Source organism: Fukomys damarensis, unplaced genomic scaffold (genome assembly GCF_012274545.1).
Source record: "Fukomys damarensis isolate Sample0158 unplaced genomic scaffold, DMR_v1.0_HiC HiC_scaffold_29, whole genome shotgun sequence".
In the NCBI taxonomy this organism is placed as follows: Eukaryota; Metazoa; Chordata; class Mammalia; order Rodentia; family Bathyergidae; genus Fukomys; species Fukomys damarensis.
In genome coordinates this window covers 19,878,730-19,896,825 of record NW_022900941.1, presented here as the reverse complement: position 1 = coordinate 19,896,825, position 18,096 = coordinate 19,878,730, and the positions used below count along the sequence as shown (strand labels likewise).

At 34.1% G+C, this 18,096-nt stretch overlaps 1 protein-coding gene across 1 annotated transcript in view; it reads right to left on the bottom strand.

The window, feature by feature from the left end:
* The window catches only part of Thsd7b (thrombospondin type 1 domain containing 7B), a 718,705-nt gene that overhangs the window by 53,480 nt on the left and 647,129 nt on the right, over positions 1 to 18,096 (bottom strand). Inside the window, exons 17-18 of the mRNA XM_010606147.2 lie at positions 3,877 to 4,018; positions 1,775 to 1,890 (exon numbers count right to left, since the gene is read on the bottom strand). Coding sequence (XP_010604449.1) covers positions 1,775 to 1,890; positions 3,877 to 4,018 — 258 coding nt within the window. The remainder of the gene's footprint in view (positions 1 to 1,774; positions 1,891 to 3,876; positions 4,019 to 18,096) is intronic.

Below are 18,096 nucleotides of genomic sequence, written 5' to 3'. Positions count from 1 at the left end.
TAATTTGAATTTTTGGAAACTTTAACTGTGCTGTCAACTTTGGGAAAATTTATCCCAATTTACTGTGTTGAGTTGGCATTGTACAGAAATTGACAGCTATATTGGTCTAGAAATGTTCATTTTTTTTCCATTTCTACAGAGGTAATACACTGTATTAAATATGTAAGGTCATATCTACGTGGGTTTGACTACAGAAACTAATAAAGTATTCTCTAAATAATGAAAAAAAGAATAAGATATGACTACAAGAGCAAGACGCAATTTAAATATGTTCAAGGACCATTTTTATCTTCAGAATTAAGGATTATTTTAATCTTACATCATTGGCTTTTCTCTTTTACTTTCCTTTTTAGTTTTATGTTAGGATTTCCTACTTTTAATGTTCATACAGAGATTTCTTTAATGGAAATACCAAATAGTTTCTCTGGAGTGAAAAACTATAATAGCACCCAAGATCCTAATGAGATAATTAATAATGTGAAATAGGAAGTAAAGGGCTAAATGTGTAGGGAAAGTGGAAAGAGTGGGGGAAAGGTAATAAGGGAGAGGAAAAAAATATGAGAAACTTAAAAAATGGAAATAAAGTGTTTGTAAATGGGGAGGGGAGGAGGGGGTGAAGGGAGGGCAGGGACAAGGGGAAAAAATGAGAATCAAGACCTATCATGTAAAGGTACGGGATCCCAATAATGAATGTAACTGTACTATATACCTAGATTGTACCAATAAACTCAATAAAAAGAAAAAAAGATTAATCACATGCACTAAATATTTCACATTATAGATGGATGATTCATTTTTTCTGAGACAGCAACTTCCTCAGAGGCAGATTGAATAAAATAGAATGTTAAAATCAATCACTGATACTTGCTACAAACATGCGGCACTGTGCTAGTCAATTTGGGAATTTGACCAAGTGGGACACCCAGTTTCAGGTGGCCTGGTCCAGGATTGGTATCCTGGTCAATGGTTGTCCTATTGATCTAGAGAGGATATTATGATCACACTTAGGGTTAAATTAGAAGAGGTGAAGAAGGCTTTGTTTTGTTTCAATTTCCACTTATATACTCCACTAATATTTGGAAAAATGGGACTAATTTTGCTTTTATAGGTTTGTTATAAAGTCTCTGTGGCAGCCTGAGTTAACTGGTCCCCTATTTCCAATTTATTCCAAAGATTGTTTCAGTGATTCTTACAGTGTGACAGCATCTTTATGTCTTTTAAACTTCCCCCATAACACTTTTCACTTATGTGTTGGGAAGGAAATGTGCACTTCTCTAGAACAGATATGAGCATAGCTTTTCTCTAAACCAAATATAGCTTTTCACAGGGGGTCAAATGATATAATTAGAAAAATTCAGAACTCCCTAATTGAGAACTTGATAGGGAAAATTATGTAGATTAAGAAGAAAAGTACAAGTATGCCATTTAACTAGCAATCATTTATTAAGCAAAGTAACAGCGTATTCTAACAGTGTCAGTGGACACTGTATCCTCTATGAAAGGACATTGTTTGTCACATATAGAAGTAACTTATCTGCCCAAAACAGAGTCACAATGAGTAGTAAAATCAACAGTGTCAACAGTTGGTTGGGAAGCAAGTATAGTTTTTCCATCATTTTGCCAAATCCAAATTTATGACAGTACCTCTTATATCACCTTAGCCTAAGATGATATAAAAACAAATTAGTCTGTTGTCTACATCATTCACCATTCAGGCTATAGACAAATACTGAGAAAAAGCCATGAGTGTGAGATTCCAATATAAACACATTACCTGCTCACACTGGTCCATGCCTACTGGTTTGCCATCACTGCGCACACAGCTCAGCAGGCGGGTCCTGACCCCTTGACCGCAGGATGCATTTTCACTCAGCTGGCAAGTGCTCCACTCTACAAGCAGAGGATCAGCCATTGAGGTTCAAAATTACAACCATGTGAGCAAAGTACAATACAGCTTTGATAATCTGCACTGGTGGAGACTGAGAGTCCATATATAATTCTAAAATCATTCCCAGGTGGCTTTGGAAAAGAGTACACAATTATTTTATTGTAAAACAAATGAATAGATTTTTAAAAAAATAAACAAAAGGGAGTTATCTTCCTAAGTTTACTTTCCAGAGGCAAATAGACAAAAGTTTGTTAAAAATCTTTTCACATTGACTTGAAAGAAAGATACCTGTCAGAGTGGTGAAGAAAAACTAGTTTTAAACAATTTGTTGGAGACAGACAGGAACCACTCAGAAATGATGCCAGTGGCTCTATCCTGAGGGTCAATTCATACATTAAAATTCAAACTGCCAAGGTAATAGTATGGGCAAGTAGGACTTTAGCGGTGACTAGATCATGAGAGCAGAAGGCTCAAAAATGGGATTAATGCCTTTGTTGAAGAGGCCATTGGAAGCCTGACTGGCCCTTCCATCAAATGGGAGAGTAAGAATGTGCCATCGAGAGGTGGGGGCCCTCATCAGGTGCCACATCTGCCAGCTTCAGGACGTTGGGCATCCTAGCCTCCAAAATTGTGAAAACTAACTCTCTATTATTTAGAAGCCTATTCAGTCTATGGAAATTTCTTGCAGTAGCTTGAATAGACTAAACCACAGCCTTTAATGTACAGGTAAAAGTTTCTTCAAAGAATAAATTCAATAGCTGGCCATTTTTTTGCATATTCGATATAATGCAGCCAAGATGTTTTAGTTGTGCTATTTTTTATTTCCAAAATGTAAAGAGGAAAACACAAACAGAAACTCTAATTTTTTCATCATAGAAAAGATTTTGTAGATTTGGCTACTCACATTACAAAGAAGATATGGAATTAGAATAAATTATACTATAGTTAATTTGACTCTTACAAACTGCAGTTGTTATTGATAGAAAAGAAATCCTTGATCATATCAATGAGAATCTCTTTAAAAAGATTTTCCATACTTGATAAATGACTTTAGCATTTAATAGGAACAACAAACTCTTGTATAGTAAAAACCAATCTTAAAACATGATTTTCCAATGAAGCAAACATACCGGACTTCTGAAAAATTACTGTAAAACCAAAGATCCAAAAAAAAAAAAAGACAAAAGTACTAGATGATGTTTCTCCTATAAAACCAATCTGACAGCTCCACGGAATTTACTACAAGTTTTTCTGCACAAGAAATCTTAGTGGTGCCAATGCGGCCACAAGCAGAGAATTTTTTCAGAAAAAGAGATTGCTTTGCCTCTGTAGGCAGTGTGGTCCTCAATACTGAATTCAATGCTGAGAATTAACATGGTTTCACATTTTGTGACATTTTTGTAGGTTTACTGCTGCAGGGAATGCCAGGTAACAAATTAATGTGACTATAACAGTCCTTTGGTTGTAGTTATTCAACACTGTACCCACAAGAAAAACCTGGCCAGGGGCTGAATAAGTAGGCTGATGTGATTCCTACTACCTCTCAAATATCCCTGACCATTCAGGACTCTCATTCATTCTTCTTGAGACCTATAGAGAAAGTATATCATAAATTTGAATTTTTGAAATAATAAAAGCCATGAAAAAGCCAGACTCTAGGACAGTATCATATTTTTCTTTCACTAGTAAATTATTCTTTGTGAGTTATTTTTGGTATTTCAGTGTATAATGGCCCAATTAACATTATTCTGAAATACTGCCAAGTCTTTCTAAGCATACCTACTTTAGAGATTCCAGGTGGCTTTGTTTCACACACATGCATTTGAATTGGGCATTTCTTTCTGTGAAGGGACACTGGAAATAACAAATTCTTTCCAGTAACACACTCACCCATCTTCCTTTCCATCCTAAATCCTAAGATGAAAACAAACATTTCTTCATTACACAGTGTTCAGGGAAACGCCTACTGTCATGAACTTCTACTGTACCTGTTAGATTGTACAGGAACTGGAAGCAGTTTTCATTAAGGAGGCAGGGTCGCACCTGTGAGTCTTCCGCACAAGTCCTTGAGCTCAGAGAAGGCCGCAGCAGATAGCGGGTTCTTCTCTGCATTGTGTGACGGTCACATGACTGCAAAAAACCACAGAGGGCTCAGGATTAATTGATAAAATATACATAGTTATATGTATCTAAGCAGGTGCAAACATAACAACTAAAGGAAAGAGACTACCAAGTGTTAAACATAATCATTTTGAAAAAATATTTTATGATTCATTGGAAATGATATTCTGTTTTTACTTCCACCTAATAGCTCTTCTATTTCTGTGATGCCTTGAAGGCTACATTCCTATTTCCCACATATCAGTAAGAATATGGGGATTATTTTCATCAACTAAACACAAGCTGTGCTATAAAAGAGTCTGCCACACGGTAAGAAATCAATACATTTTGAGTGTTTAAATGAAGGAAAAAAGGAAGACATTGTCCCTGTGACCCCAGATAGCCTGATCTGACAGAAACAATCACATAGAACATTTTAACAGGAAAGTTATTTTTTAAGTCCCAGAATAAACAAATACAGAGAATGAACTGTGAAATCAATTTTGCCTGAAATATACAAGAAATTTCTTTTTATTTGGGAGGTTATTGGATCCACAGGGCATAAGATAGTGACTACCATGGCCTTTTCAGCAAAATAATTGAATTAATGTGAACACAGAGATCTCCTGAAAATCCCATAATACACATGGGCTCCTTAGTCCTTGTATATCTTCACATCATGTAATCCTCTAGAGTCAGGGAAATATGCTTGCCATGTCTCAATGAACTGGTCTACCTACAGTAGACCTTCTAGTTCTTCCTGATACAAAAATCGAAATAGTTTTTTGAACCTTCCTTTACTATAATTATTTTATTCATTAAAGTTTTGGTATATTTTAAGTATACAATACGTTGACATTCATTATTGGGAATTTGTACCTTATATAATATATCTTGGTTCTTATTTTTCCCCATGCCCCATTCCCTGGCCCTCCCTTAAGTCCTTGCGCTCCTCCCTATTTACAAAGACTTTGTTTCCATTTTCTTCCTTTTCTCATATTCATTCATTCCCTTCCTTCCTTCCTTTCCCATGCCCCTCCCACTTCCCCTTTCCCTTTGGACCTTTTCTTCCTACCTCATATTGTCTTCAGAGTACTAATGAAAGCTCACTTCTTTTACGGTCTTCTCTCTAATAATGTCATTTTTTTCTCTTCATTTTTGAGCAAATTTCTACTCATGTTCATGGATTCCTCTACAGATTTGCTTCTAAACATACTGATATACTACATATATTTTATGCTACACCTGTACTTGAATTGTCATTCTTTTTATTTTTATTTTTAAAATTAATTTTATTCATATAAATATATGCATATATATGTGTGTGTGTGTGTGTGTGTGTGTAAGTATCAGAGATCTAACTCAGAACCTTCTGCTTTCCAGGCAGGCAGCAGAACTACTGAGCTAAATCCCCAGCTGAATGATACATTGTAGGCATACAATATAATGACATTCATCATTGGAAATTTGTACCCTTAAATAATATATTTTGTTCTTATTTTTCCCCGTTCCCTTTTCCTCCCTTCAACCCCTCTACTGCTTCCTATTTACAGACTTTGCTGTCATTTTTATTTTCTCATATTAATTACTTTTCCTTCTTTCCTTTCTCCAACCCCTCCAATTATGCTTCCCTTTGGAACTTTTCTTCCTATTTCACATTATCAATTATGCACTTTGATCCTTATTCATACTTTCAGTTTCTTAGAGAACCTTTTTGGTATTTACACATGTGTGTCCTATTTATTTCACTTGAGTATCACCTCAATATGCCTCCATTTAGCTATAAATGTCTCTAATTTCTCATTATGGCTAAGTAATACTCCATTTTGTATAAAAACCACGTTTTCTTTATCCAGTCTCCAGTTGATGGGCAGTTGGGCTGTTTCCAAGTTTTAACTATTACAAACTGTGCTGCTGTGAACATGGGTGCACATAAATCACTATGGTGTGATTTCTAATTCTTTTGGGAAGAAGGGGAATAGCTGGGTCAAATGGGACCTCTAATTCTAGTTCTTTGAGGTATCTCCATATTGATTTCAACAGTGGTTGCATCAGTCTACATTCCCACCAACAATGGACAAGGGTTCCTTTCTCCCTAGAACCCTGCCAGCATTACTTACTGGTTGCTTTCTTGAAAGCAGACATTATTTCTGGAGTGAGGTGGAATCTCAGTGTTGTTTTCATCTGCATCTCTCCAATGATCAGTGGATGTTGAAAATTTCTTCATATAATATTTGCTGCTTTTACTTTTTGTCCGAGAAATGTTTGTTCATTTCAAATGCCCATTTTTGAATTGGGTCTTTAAATTTGTGGGTTCCAATTTTTCTTAAGTTCTTTATATAATTTAGATAGTACTCCTTTGTCTGAGGAACAGCTGGTAAAATTTGTTTTCCACATTGTAGGTTGTCTTTTAGCTCTGTTGGTGGTTTCTCTTGTAATGCAGAAGCTTTTTAATAAGATGAGATACCAGTTGTTGATTCTTTGTACTAATTCCATTGAACTGAGGGTTTGTTCATAAAGTCTTTTCCTATTCCACTGTCTTCTGTATCTTCTAAGGGGTTCCACTTGTCCTGGGACATGTTATTTCTTTGCCAGTAATATGCTGTTTTTAACACAGTGGCATTTTGTTTCAAGTTGGGGATTGTGATACCCCCTACCTTGTCTTTATTGCCTAGAATTGTTTTTGCTTTTCAAGATCTCCTCTGATTCTAAAGAAATTTTTGGATTGCTCTCTCAACAGTGGAATAAATAAACATATGAAAAAATATTCAACATCACTGGTCAATTGAGAGATTGAAATAAAAATAATGCTGAGATTCTACCTCACCCCTGAAAGAATGACTGCTATTATGAATTCAACCAGTAACAAATGCTGGCAGGGCTGTTAGGAGAAAGGAATCCTTTACTGTCATTCTTTCTTTCCTTGTTTCCCTACTTCTTTTCACTGCAAATTATTAGGAGATGATGGGCCATGGCTTCTAATTATCTTGTCACTATGTGATATACAGATATAAATTATATGTACACATTATTTAATAAATGGCATTAAATACATTTGTAACAAGCAATTCTAGACTCCCTAACTCTAAAGAGATTTTTAGACATGAGTAATAAGTCTTCAATCTAAGATCACCGTTTATCTTTAGTATCTTTTTTTAACTTTCCTCTTATTGTTTCACATATTCAGTAAGAACACAGATGGTATACTGAATCTTGACTATGAATTAAAGTGATACTGTTACATTATATTGTGATATGGAGATAAAATACCAGTAATTTTTCTTCTAATCTTAAATGTTTCAGCCATTGAAACACATTTACTACCCATGTGACTTCATTAAATAATCCATCAATACTTGTAATTTTGCATTTAATTGTATCAAATATTTTCTAGGTGATTAAGATGGACCAAGATATTATTCTTAATCACGTGCACAAAAATCTCATTCCAAAGTGTTACCAATGATTACTATTTTAACAATTAATTTGAATGTTTATTCTCATGCTGAAGAATAATAACAAATCATGTGGCAGTAAAAGAAAACAAAAATATCTTGGTAGATGCTTCTGATTAGTGCTGTACTGCACTAGCATTTATATAATAATCAATAAATATCTGAAACAAGTAAACATGTGTAAGAACTTATGCATATATCTGCTTAGTATATGCTATCAAATAAAAAAATTAAAACACATACATGCACATGCACATACAGATACAAACATCAAATTTCAGATTGAATATACATTATCTGAAGGTCTTGGTACCAGAGCATTCTAATTTTAAGATATTGTCCAGATTTGAGAATATTTACATAATTTACACAAACTAAGCAGATTGAAAATCTCTAATCTAAAAATGCAAAATCTGAAATGCTTCAAAACTGGAAACCTGTATGGTAAAAAAAAATCCCTATGTACTCTGTGTCTTACTTCCTCACTGAACCTATGTGAGAAAGTGGAATGATTATGAAATACAATTTGATGTGATTTAAACGTTTCCTCCTACTGATTTCACAGTTTGTCTAATTTGCTAAATATGGATTTAAAACATCATCTTCGACCTAACATCATTTGTACTATGTAATCTTTTATAATGACTAGAGATTAACTCTAGAATTATTGGAAAGCAACACTGTAACTCTCTTACTAACTCTTTCTCTACAAGAGCAGATACAGAGGGGACTTTGGGCAACAAGAACCTATAAATATGTTACCACCTCATGTTAAGGAGAATTTCCAATAGTCCACTTTGTAAAAATTGTCCTCAACCTGCCAACAAGTGATAGATTACTGTTTTGCCATATTTATTTCTAGTAGCTATTTATAGAAAATCAAGTGTTAGTATTTCACCTTATTTCTTTTACCTCATAGGAATTTCATAAAAGAATGACCACTGGTAAGTGGATAAGTGCAAAGAGAAGGAAACTCATATCTTGAAGTTTTCTGCATTGAATCAAAACTCCTCAAGCACAAACCTGGATCTCCTCTTCTCTAGCATATTTATATAAGGACATATTATCAATTTCTTCAATATTCAAGCGAGCAAATGATGTGTGAATAACAAACCCTAAACCAACTGACTTTAAACCAGCTTTATTTTAAAGATCAAGGTTTAGAAGACTTATTTGCCAGGGCAAGAGATGGCCAATAAAAGCAAGTTATTATATAAAAACTTTTGTGAGACTAAACTTTCTAATTTGTCAGTTTTTACCAGTTTTGCAATTTATTAGTTTTTTTATATCAGTTTTGCAACGTTTTATAATTAGACTTTCTAATTCATCACTATTCGTTTACAGTTCAATTCTTCCATATTCCTTTTTTTTTTTCTTCCTAGCTGCAAGGCTACTTCCCTGAGCTAAATACCTGTATTTTTCTTTCACTATGAAACCAGATATTTGAGGAATACCTAGTAAAAACTTTTTTTCCCACATTATAGGTTGTCTCTTCACTCTGCTGGTGGTTTCTATTACTATCCAGAAGCTTTTTGGTAAGATGAGATTCCAGTTGTTGATTCTTTGTGCTAGCTCACGTGACTGATATTTTATACATGAAATCTTTTCCTATGCCAATGTCTTCAAGGGTCCTACCTAACCTCTCTTCCAGCTGTTTTAGTGTTTCTGTTTTAATATTTAGATCTTAAATCCATTTTTATTTTTATTTAGTGCATGGTGAGAGATATAGGTCTAGTTTTAATCTTTGGCAAGTAGAAACCCAATTTTTCCAGCACCATTTATTAAAGATGCTATCTTTCCTCCAGTGAGGGTGTTCCACTAATTCTCAGGTCAGCTTCTTTGTCAGTAACTGCTGTTTTTGTCATAGTAGTTTTGTAGTATACTTTCAAGTTGGAAATCATGATAGCCCCTACCTTGTCTCTGTTGCCTAGAACTGCTTGTGGTATTCTAGTTCTCTTCTGGTTCCAAATGAATTTTTTAATTGTTTTCTCAAGGCTTGTGAAGTATGTTGTTGGAACTTCAATTGGGATTGTGTTGAATCTGTATAGCAGTTATGAAGTATGGCCATTTTCACTAGGTTGATTCTTGCTACCCCAGAGCAAGGGATGTCTTTCCATTTTCTGATATCATCTTCAATCTATTTTTTCAGAGTGTTTTGGTTTACAAAGTAGAGGTCTTTGATTTCTTTTGATTCCTAGGTATTTCTTTCTTTCTTTTTTTTTTGGATACTATTGTGAAAGAGTTGTTTCTCCAGTTTCTCCTTCAGGAGTCTGTTGTTTGTGTACAGGAAAGCTATTGATTTTTGTGTGTTGACATTGTGTCCAGCTACATTACGGAATTTGGTTATGAATCCCAGAAGACTTTTGGTGGAATTCTTTGGGCCTTCTATATAGAGTATCATGTCATCTGCAAATAATGACAATTTAACTTCTTCCTTTCCTATTTTTATTCCTTTTTCTTTCTCTTGTCTAATTGCTGTGAGTAATATTTCCAGAGCTATATTAAAGAGGAGCAGTGATAGTATACAACCTTGTCTTGTTCCCGATTTTAGTGTGAAGGATTTAAGTTTTTGACCATTTACTATGATACTGGCTATGTGTTTTCCATAAATGGCTTTTATCAGGTTGAGATACTATCTATAATATTTTTTAAAACTCAAAAAATTCAGACCTCCTAAATTTAAAGACCCAATCTAATAATGGGCATCTGAAATGAACAGACATTTCTCAGACAAAGATGTAGAAATAGCCAATTAACATAAGAAAAAATCTTCAACATCACTGGCCATTCAAGAGATTCAAATGAAAGCAATGCTGAGATTCCATTTCACCCCAGAAATAATGGCTGCTACCAAGAAATCAACCAATAACAAATGCTGGTGCGGTTTTGGGGGAAAAGGATTCCTTCTCAATTGTTGATGGGAGTGTAGACTGGTGCAACCACTGTGGAAATCAGTAAGGAGATATCTCAAAAATGTAGAATTAGAGGCTCCATTTGACCCAGCTATTCCCCTACTGGGTATTTTCCCAAAAGAATTAAAAGTATCATACCACAGCAATATATATGTGCCCAGGTTAGCACAGTTTGTAATAGTTAAAACTTGGAAACAGCACAATTACCCATCAACTGGGGACTGGATAAAGAAAATGTTTTTGTTTGTTTTATAAAACAGAGTACTAATCAGCCATAAAGAATGATAAATTAGAGACATTTTTAGCTAAATGGATGCACAATAAGGCCATATTCTTAAGTAATATAAATAGGACACACATCTTTCTGGTGTGAGAAACTGAAAGTATAAATAAACATCCAAAAACATAATAGATAATGTGAAATAGGAGGAAACAGTCCAAAAAGGTAGGAGAAGTGAGAGGGGTTGGGGAAAAGAAGGACAGGAATGGAGTTAATATGAGAAAATGAAAAAAATGGCAACAGTCTTTATAAATAGGGAGGCGTGGAGGGGTTGAAGGGAGGGCAGGGGAATGGGGAAAAAATAACCAAGATATATTATGTAAAGTTACAAATTCCCAATAATGAATGTCAGAATATTGTAAATCTAAAATGTATCAATAAAATTAATTTAAAAAACATGTCACATTTGTGACCCTCCACTGATTTCCTCACATTCATAATAAATAGAAAGACCTCATCCAGTATATTATTCTACTGTATTTACACATGTCCTCATGTGTATGAGTTATTTTTTGTGAGCTTTGTAGAGAGTTCATGTCTTAATTTTCTGCCTGGTTTAGTGTGCATAAGTAATAAATATGTGTTATACAAGATTATTTCATTGTTCTTGGGCAATCAAAATAGATTTGTGTAAATTACTTGAAAATAAGATACACCTTGGATTATGGTTACGTTGCCTCAATATAAGGGTTTCTCAAAGTCTGCATGTCTGAAGAAAGAATACACCCTTTCCTTGAATTCTCATACATTTCTCATGATATCTAAATGTCATTTCCCAGGATACTAGAACACATCACTAAATTAATAAAACATACAAATAAATGAGTTGTAATTTGCCCATTTAAAGGATAGCAGGTAATTTACATGAATCATTTCTCATAAATCCAAACAAGTAGGTATAATCTGATATTATTTCTCACTAAACTTTTGATGATTACAATTTAAAGCTGTGATAAATCCAGGTACTTTTAAATTTAAAGTCATCCTGTAAATTTTTTATTTGGAGGCGAGCATGGTTCCAAGGCCCAACATTACAGCTTCCATCAGCTTTGTTCTGTTACAGGGCTTATCTATCCTGAAATGTTCACTCGCTCATTTGGCCAATTAGCGACCTGCTGTTTTTCCCTATGAATTTTATAAGCAAAAATATATACCTATTCTATGCACTTTAGTTTCCTATTTGGAAAAAAATGGGGGGTCAAAGTTCACAAAAGAAACCCAAAACATTACAGTGCATTCTAAGAATTATTTGCATTGAAATTAAACCTTAATTCTCAAAGGTTGACAAAAGAGGAAAAAACTAGGTCCAACGGATTTTAAAAGAGTGCTGTAGTTTTTTTTTTTTTCTTTTTTTTCAAAGTTCTTAAAGATTCGGAGGAGAATGATACAAATGTGATAAGTTCTTTTCACACCACACTGCAACAGTGGCCAAGCCAATTAAGTGCAACATCATCTCCACAAACTGAATAGGTGAGGAGCAGTGACTGGAGCTATAGGATCTAGTCGTTATCAGCATCTGTCAGGAGAAAGCAGAAGGTAAGAATGGACATCTGACAGACTGAAGACCAACAAAGTGAAAAGTCAAAGTGTCTCCTTGGAGGATTTGGCACACAAGTAAGGGAATATAGAGAGCCCAGGGTGGGGTCTTAGAAATCTGTGCAGTCCAGATTCAATGAACTCTCAAAATTGTCAGGGCAAAGCTCCTTTCTAGGACAATCCACTCTCCTCTCTTCCTGTTCCACTAAAGAGAAGTAGGCGGCAAGAATTTCCACCTGAACAATACAAAGAATATCACAATGAAGGTAAAGGTAGGAAAACAGTAAGCAAAGTGGGGCTGGAAAACAAAACCAGCCAATCTCATGGGCTGGGGTTTATCTCATTGGTGCCTCACCCTGCCTCGCAAGCAAAGGTCCTGAGTTAAATTCCCGGTACAAACAATCCATAATAACAATAAAAACAAAAACAAAAAACAAAACTAGCAAATCTCAAACAGTGAACTGCTTCACTTTTAGACTCCCCCAAAAAGTTCACAACTCTACTTTCCTGGAACAAGAAACAAAAACAGAGATAAAGTTCAAATTTCAAAAAAGAGTATTCTAAGAAAAGTAGTGCATAAAGGAGAGTAATACATGCCTAGATGAGAAAATTCAGCAGAAAAACAAGCACACAAAGCAGATGAAAACTCTTCCAAAAGGATCCTAAATTGTTTAGAAAATGATAGAAGCTGAGAAGGGGTAAAAATATAAAAAGTTAGATAACAATTAGAAATAGAATTATTTTTCAAAATTGAAAAAGAAGCTAGAAGTAATACAAGATTAAGAAATACAACAAATAAGGTCATTAAAAATTAAAAAGAAAAAGTTGAAATTAAAAAAGGACAAATGGTAAACAGACTTGAGAATAAACTAGTAAATAGAAATATGAGGCCAAACAGATGCCACACACCTATAAGTTTTCATAAAAAGGAAACTAAAGCAAAAGCATTGAAATTAAAAACAATTCAAGGAAACTTTCAATAAGAGCAAAGATTTGAAGATGCCTATTGAAAGAGCACATCAGAATCAAAATATTGAAAAATTTTCTAATTATAGAGGTTTGAAGAAGAAAAATAATTTTGAATATTTAGTCAAGAATATCATATGGTTTATAAAGGAAATAGAATAATACTCTCATATTTTGACAGGAAAGCTTTATGTCACAAATTAAGTACAGAAATATAATATTCACAAAGAAAGTGATACAAGAATTTTATACCTAGTAAAGGCAAATTTCAATTATAAAGATCACAGTCAAATTATTAATAAGATGCAAGAACTCTAAGAAAAGATTTTCCAGTGCACTTTGGGATTACTGGAGGCTGTGCTTGATACATTCAAAGGCTGGTATAATATTAACGTATGGAGTTGGATGAGCCATTTTCTTAAGTACAACTTGTTAATGTAAGTTTGCATGCTCTGAAGATTAAGATAGAATAAAAATGTAAAAGAATAAGGAGACTTATGTACAAAACAAACACTTAATGGTTTTAAATCAATAGTGGTAGTGTAGGTACAGCTATTCTTAGAATACTTTCTCTGTTCACATAAAGTAATTGTGTAATTATGATATGGTCTCTTTCTATGATCTCCAGTGTTCTTGATAAACTTGATTCTCAGTATGGAAAAGCTGAAAAATATGTAAGAAAGAATTTAAATGAACTGTTACAGTTCTAAATTTAAACTGGAAAGAACACAATCTGAATCCATTTTTTAAATTTCATTTTCAAAATAAAATAGTAATAAGTATTTCAGAGCTCTTTTTCCTGAAGTGGCCTAGAAATAGTGATATCCTACAGATATCACAATAGGTGGGCATCCTTAGATCTTTAGAACTCTTACTGTGGTACTGAAAACACATTTCCAGAAGAAAAAGGCAAGAATTTCCACAGAAGTAGCTGATTATAAGTCTAATAAATGAAATGTCTAAAATGGGCATAAAACATTCTACTCTGTCATGTAAAAGGGTGATAACAAAGACCACCACACGTTTACTCAAATTATATGTAACACATTTTAAGACTACCAATATGACAATCTGAGTGTTAGTATAGAGGATAAGTTAAAAGGATAAAAACATTCTTTAAATCTGACTGCCTAATGATACACAAAAAGGTATGTGTGGTGCAAGCATCTAAGAAAATTTATTTTAAATCTGGTACATATAGGGCTAACCAATTTTCCTGCCTTTTATGCACAAAATAAATCATTCAGTAGGTAAATACAGTTGAGGCAAATTTTCTCCTAATGGGTACCATAGTTCCACAAATAGGTGAGAAAGCATGATAGAACTGGAATATTTCCATCTTGTGTTTCCTAAATAATAAAAGGTCAGCATTGTGGCAGTCGTCTTGGAGTTTACTAGAAAAACAGATTAAATACAAGATATAAAAATATAGATAAATATTTATAAAATTGGGTTGCAATGACCACCCACAGAGTCAGAGGAGGAAGAGTGAAAAGGTTCTATCTATGTGCTGGAGATCCCTGAAGGATCCAGTCAAAGGCCTGGAGTCCACTGCAGTGTTCTGTGTGAATACGCGTCAGGAGACTGAAGGGTCTGTGACGGAGGCTGAAGACTACCCTGGAAACTAGGAGACAAAGTCCAAGGTGAAGGTGAAGACTGGAGCTCCTTAGAAGGAACAGAATTAAGCTTTCCTTCATTTCCCTTTTATACCATTTAACGAACAAGCCTTGGGGTGTGTGTGGGGGGCTTTTGTCTTTAGTAAATCTCCTCAGCCACACCCAGACCTGTGCTGATCCAATTTAGTTTGTCATTTCTTATTCAAGTTGACACAACCAGTTATCTATCACAGTCATACTTATGAAAAAGCAATAACCACACATTGTGAATATTCGGATGGAGAACACATCTTCTGAGAAGAAGTCTCACCAAAGACGGTGAAAGTTTCTATATCCAAGTCCAAATTTAAAGGGAATTTAGGGACAGAGAACCATGTTCAACTTCACCAAGGACACTCAATTCAAGAAAGGCAGACTGGAAATGTTTATAGAAGCGGTGGTTTATTTGCCTTGACAATAAATTACCAGGAAAGGTAAAGCAAAAAGGAAAGAAGAAATAAATGAAAAGGCTAGACTATAAAAGAGATCTGAAGATCTAACTAAACTTATCTCAAAAAAGGCAGAACTAACTAATAGGGTTTGGCATACTTGGATGACAGATCTATAAGGAAAAGAATATCATGGAAGTTAGAGCTGAGTTTACCTCTGAGGGATGGGAGGATTTATAATTATGAAGAAGCCATGAAGCTCCTCCAGTATAGCGGGAAGGTTGTACCACCTGGGTGGCTGTTACACAGATTTAACTCTGTATTTGCTTTATGTGGTTTTCTGAATTTATGTTAAAATCAGTGATTTTCGAAGTTACACAAAATCTTACTCTAACCATCTTTGGAGAATTTAAGTTGTTTTCCTTATATAATTGGACAGTCTCTCAACGAAATTTTCCAAGGTCTTGTTTTCTACAGTATTTTAGTAAGTACCACAAATATAAAAATGGAACCCCTTGTCAAATGCATTTAGGAAACATCGGACTAGATGGAGTTAAGCAAAAATTTTTACTATTGAAAATATAAAATGTTATAAAATACTATTAAAATGTTTGGCATAGTGTGTTTTTAGTCACTATAATCCCATTACCTCCTTACCTCCTGGGTATAAGACTGGACAACATACCCATAAGTTCCTTGCAGTTGGGTATGACCAGGTAACCTGAGGTCTGAAAAACTCAGGGAAGCTGGGGTCCATGTGTGATATTGCTGTTTTTTGTTCTGAAATCTACCCATCATTCTCCATGCTCTCGCTCTTCCCGGGGAGATGGAATAATGTTAACCAGAGCGACTTTGGAAACAAAGCTGGAAGATAACAGACCCACCATTGGCTTCTGCGTCCAAGTGAATCCTTGAAGCACACAGTGTACTTTCCACGTGTGGACCCCCCAGAACTACTGAACAGATGTTCAGTACAATTATACTGAATTAGAATCACTAGAATTTGGGGTTGTTTTTACAGATTATCAATAACTGTTACACAGTATACTGTGAATATCCAAGAATCTAAACTTTTATTAATCTAATGAGCACTAGTCCATGTAACACATTTTGGGTTGCATATATAAAACAAAGGAATTGAACTTTTTTGTAAATTATAAAGTTATTAAATTATTTCTATGCTAATCCATTGAGTTCTTTGGAAACATTTCTAAAATTTCCATTCACTTTAAATAAACAATATGGAAGACTATATTAAATGAGAGGCAACACACTAATAAATAAAACCACCTTAGGGAGTGTGTTCCCTTTACAGTCAGGGTTTTCAAGAGATTGTAACTTTTTTCCCCAAAATATGCATAATTATATTTTTAAAGAACAAAAAAGAACATTTTAAAATCATACAATTTTATCTTCCCTTCAAATGAAAGATATTTATTGAATTTGCTTCTAAAAAAGATTAATTTAATAATTTTGCATGTTTTGAACAGTTAGGTGGTAGGCAAGAGACGTTAGTTTTAGTCAGAGAAAAAACTACTTTTATTTTCAAAACGCAAGCCATTACATATTAGTGGGTCGTGAAAACAGTGTTGATAGCTAATGCTTTTATAGTTATTACTTTGTGTAGGTCGCTGTTCTAAATTCTTTGAATTAACTCATTTCATTTTTATAGCTGCTTTATGAGATAAAAAGTATGTGTGTGTGTATATAATTACCCCCATTTTACTGAAGGCACATAGAACTTAAGCAATTTCTTCATGATCATATAGCAGGAGTGGAGCAGAGCAGAGAATCCACATATGTCAGTTTTGTAATTTCATGTTTTAACTACACCATCTTTATTTTTCAGCTTTAATTGAGTTTATTGGTACATTTTAGCACCATCTTTTTTGTTTCATTGAGTTTATTGATACTTTTTAAGTATACGGTACAGTTATATTTATCATGGCAATCTTGTACCTTTACATGACAGAACTTGGTTCTCATTTTTTCCCCATTCCCCTGCCCTCCTTTCAACCCCCCTCCCCTATTCACCAAGACTTTGTTTCCATTTTTGCTTTTCTCACTTTTTTTCTTTTCCCTTATTTCCTTTCCCTACCCTCCCCATTTTCCCTACACCTTTAGCCCCTTTCTTATTATTTCATGTTTAACTATGCCATCTTTGCTCTCAATTGGGTTGTTTAAAATCAGCAATTTAAAAACTAATAGGGAATAATACAAAAAATATACCCCATAATCAGAAAAACAATTATTTGTTGGAACCTTTATCTCTGATCTATCTATTCCATGAAGTAATTACTTTTCACACACACACACACACACACACACACACACACACACACACACACACCACCCCATCAATAAGCAATGTGTTTGCTTTGTTGCTATACAAGACACATTTCTTATACTAAGTCATGGTAAAGAAAAGTTAAGAAGTCATTAATCTAGTTTTAAAAAGTCCTCATGAAAAAATTTTTTACCAACCAGAATGTCATCATCATAGTTTCAAAGCTGTGCTTTGATTTCCACAGATTTTTTTCTGTATGTTTAAGCTATAATATTTTTAAAGGAATTAATATTCACTTCATTTTCCTCTTCATTATATTTCCCAAGGGTAGAACTATTTTTTCTTTGAATAACAAGCCCATAAAATAATTATTGAATAAAATTTATATCTAGAAAACTCACTTATTTTCAGTTACATGTGGACAAAAACTAGAAATGCAATTATAAAACATAAACTTTTAAGAAAAGTTGATGTCTTAAGCACATACTTTTCCATAAGAAGTGAGTATAGGGTAGAAGGAATCTGCATCCTGTCTACATAAACTGAAATTAAGAAGAGCAGAGGGCCAAAAGGGTGGTAACTGAGTGAATTCTTCATGTGTTGGAAAAGTGATGATATTTAGTATACA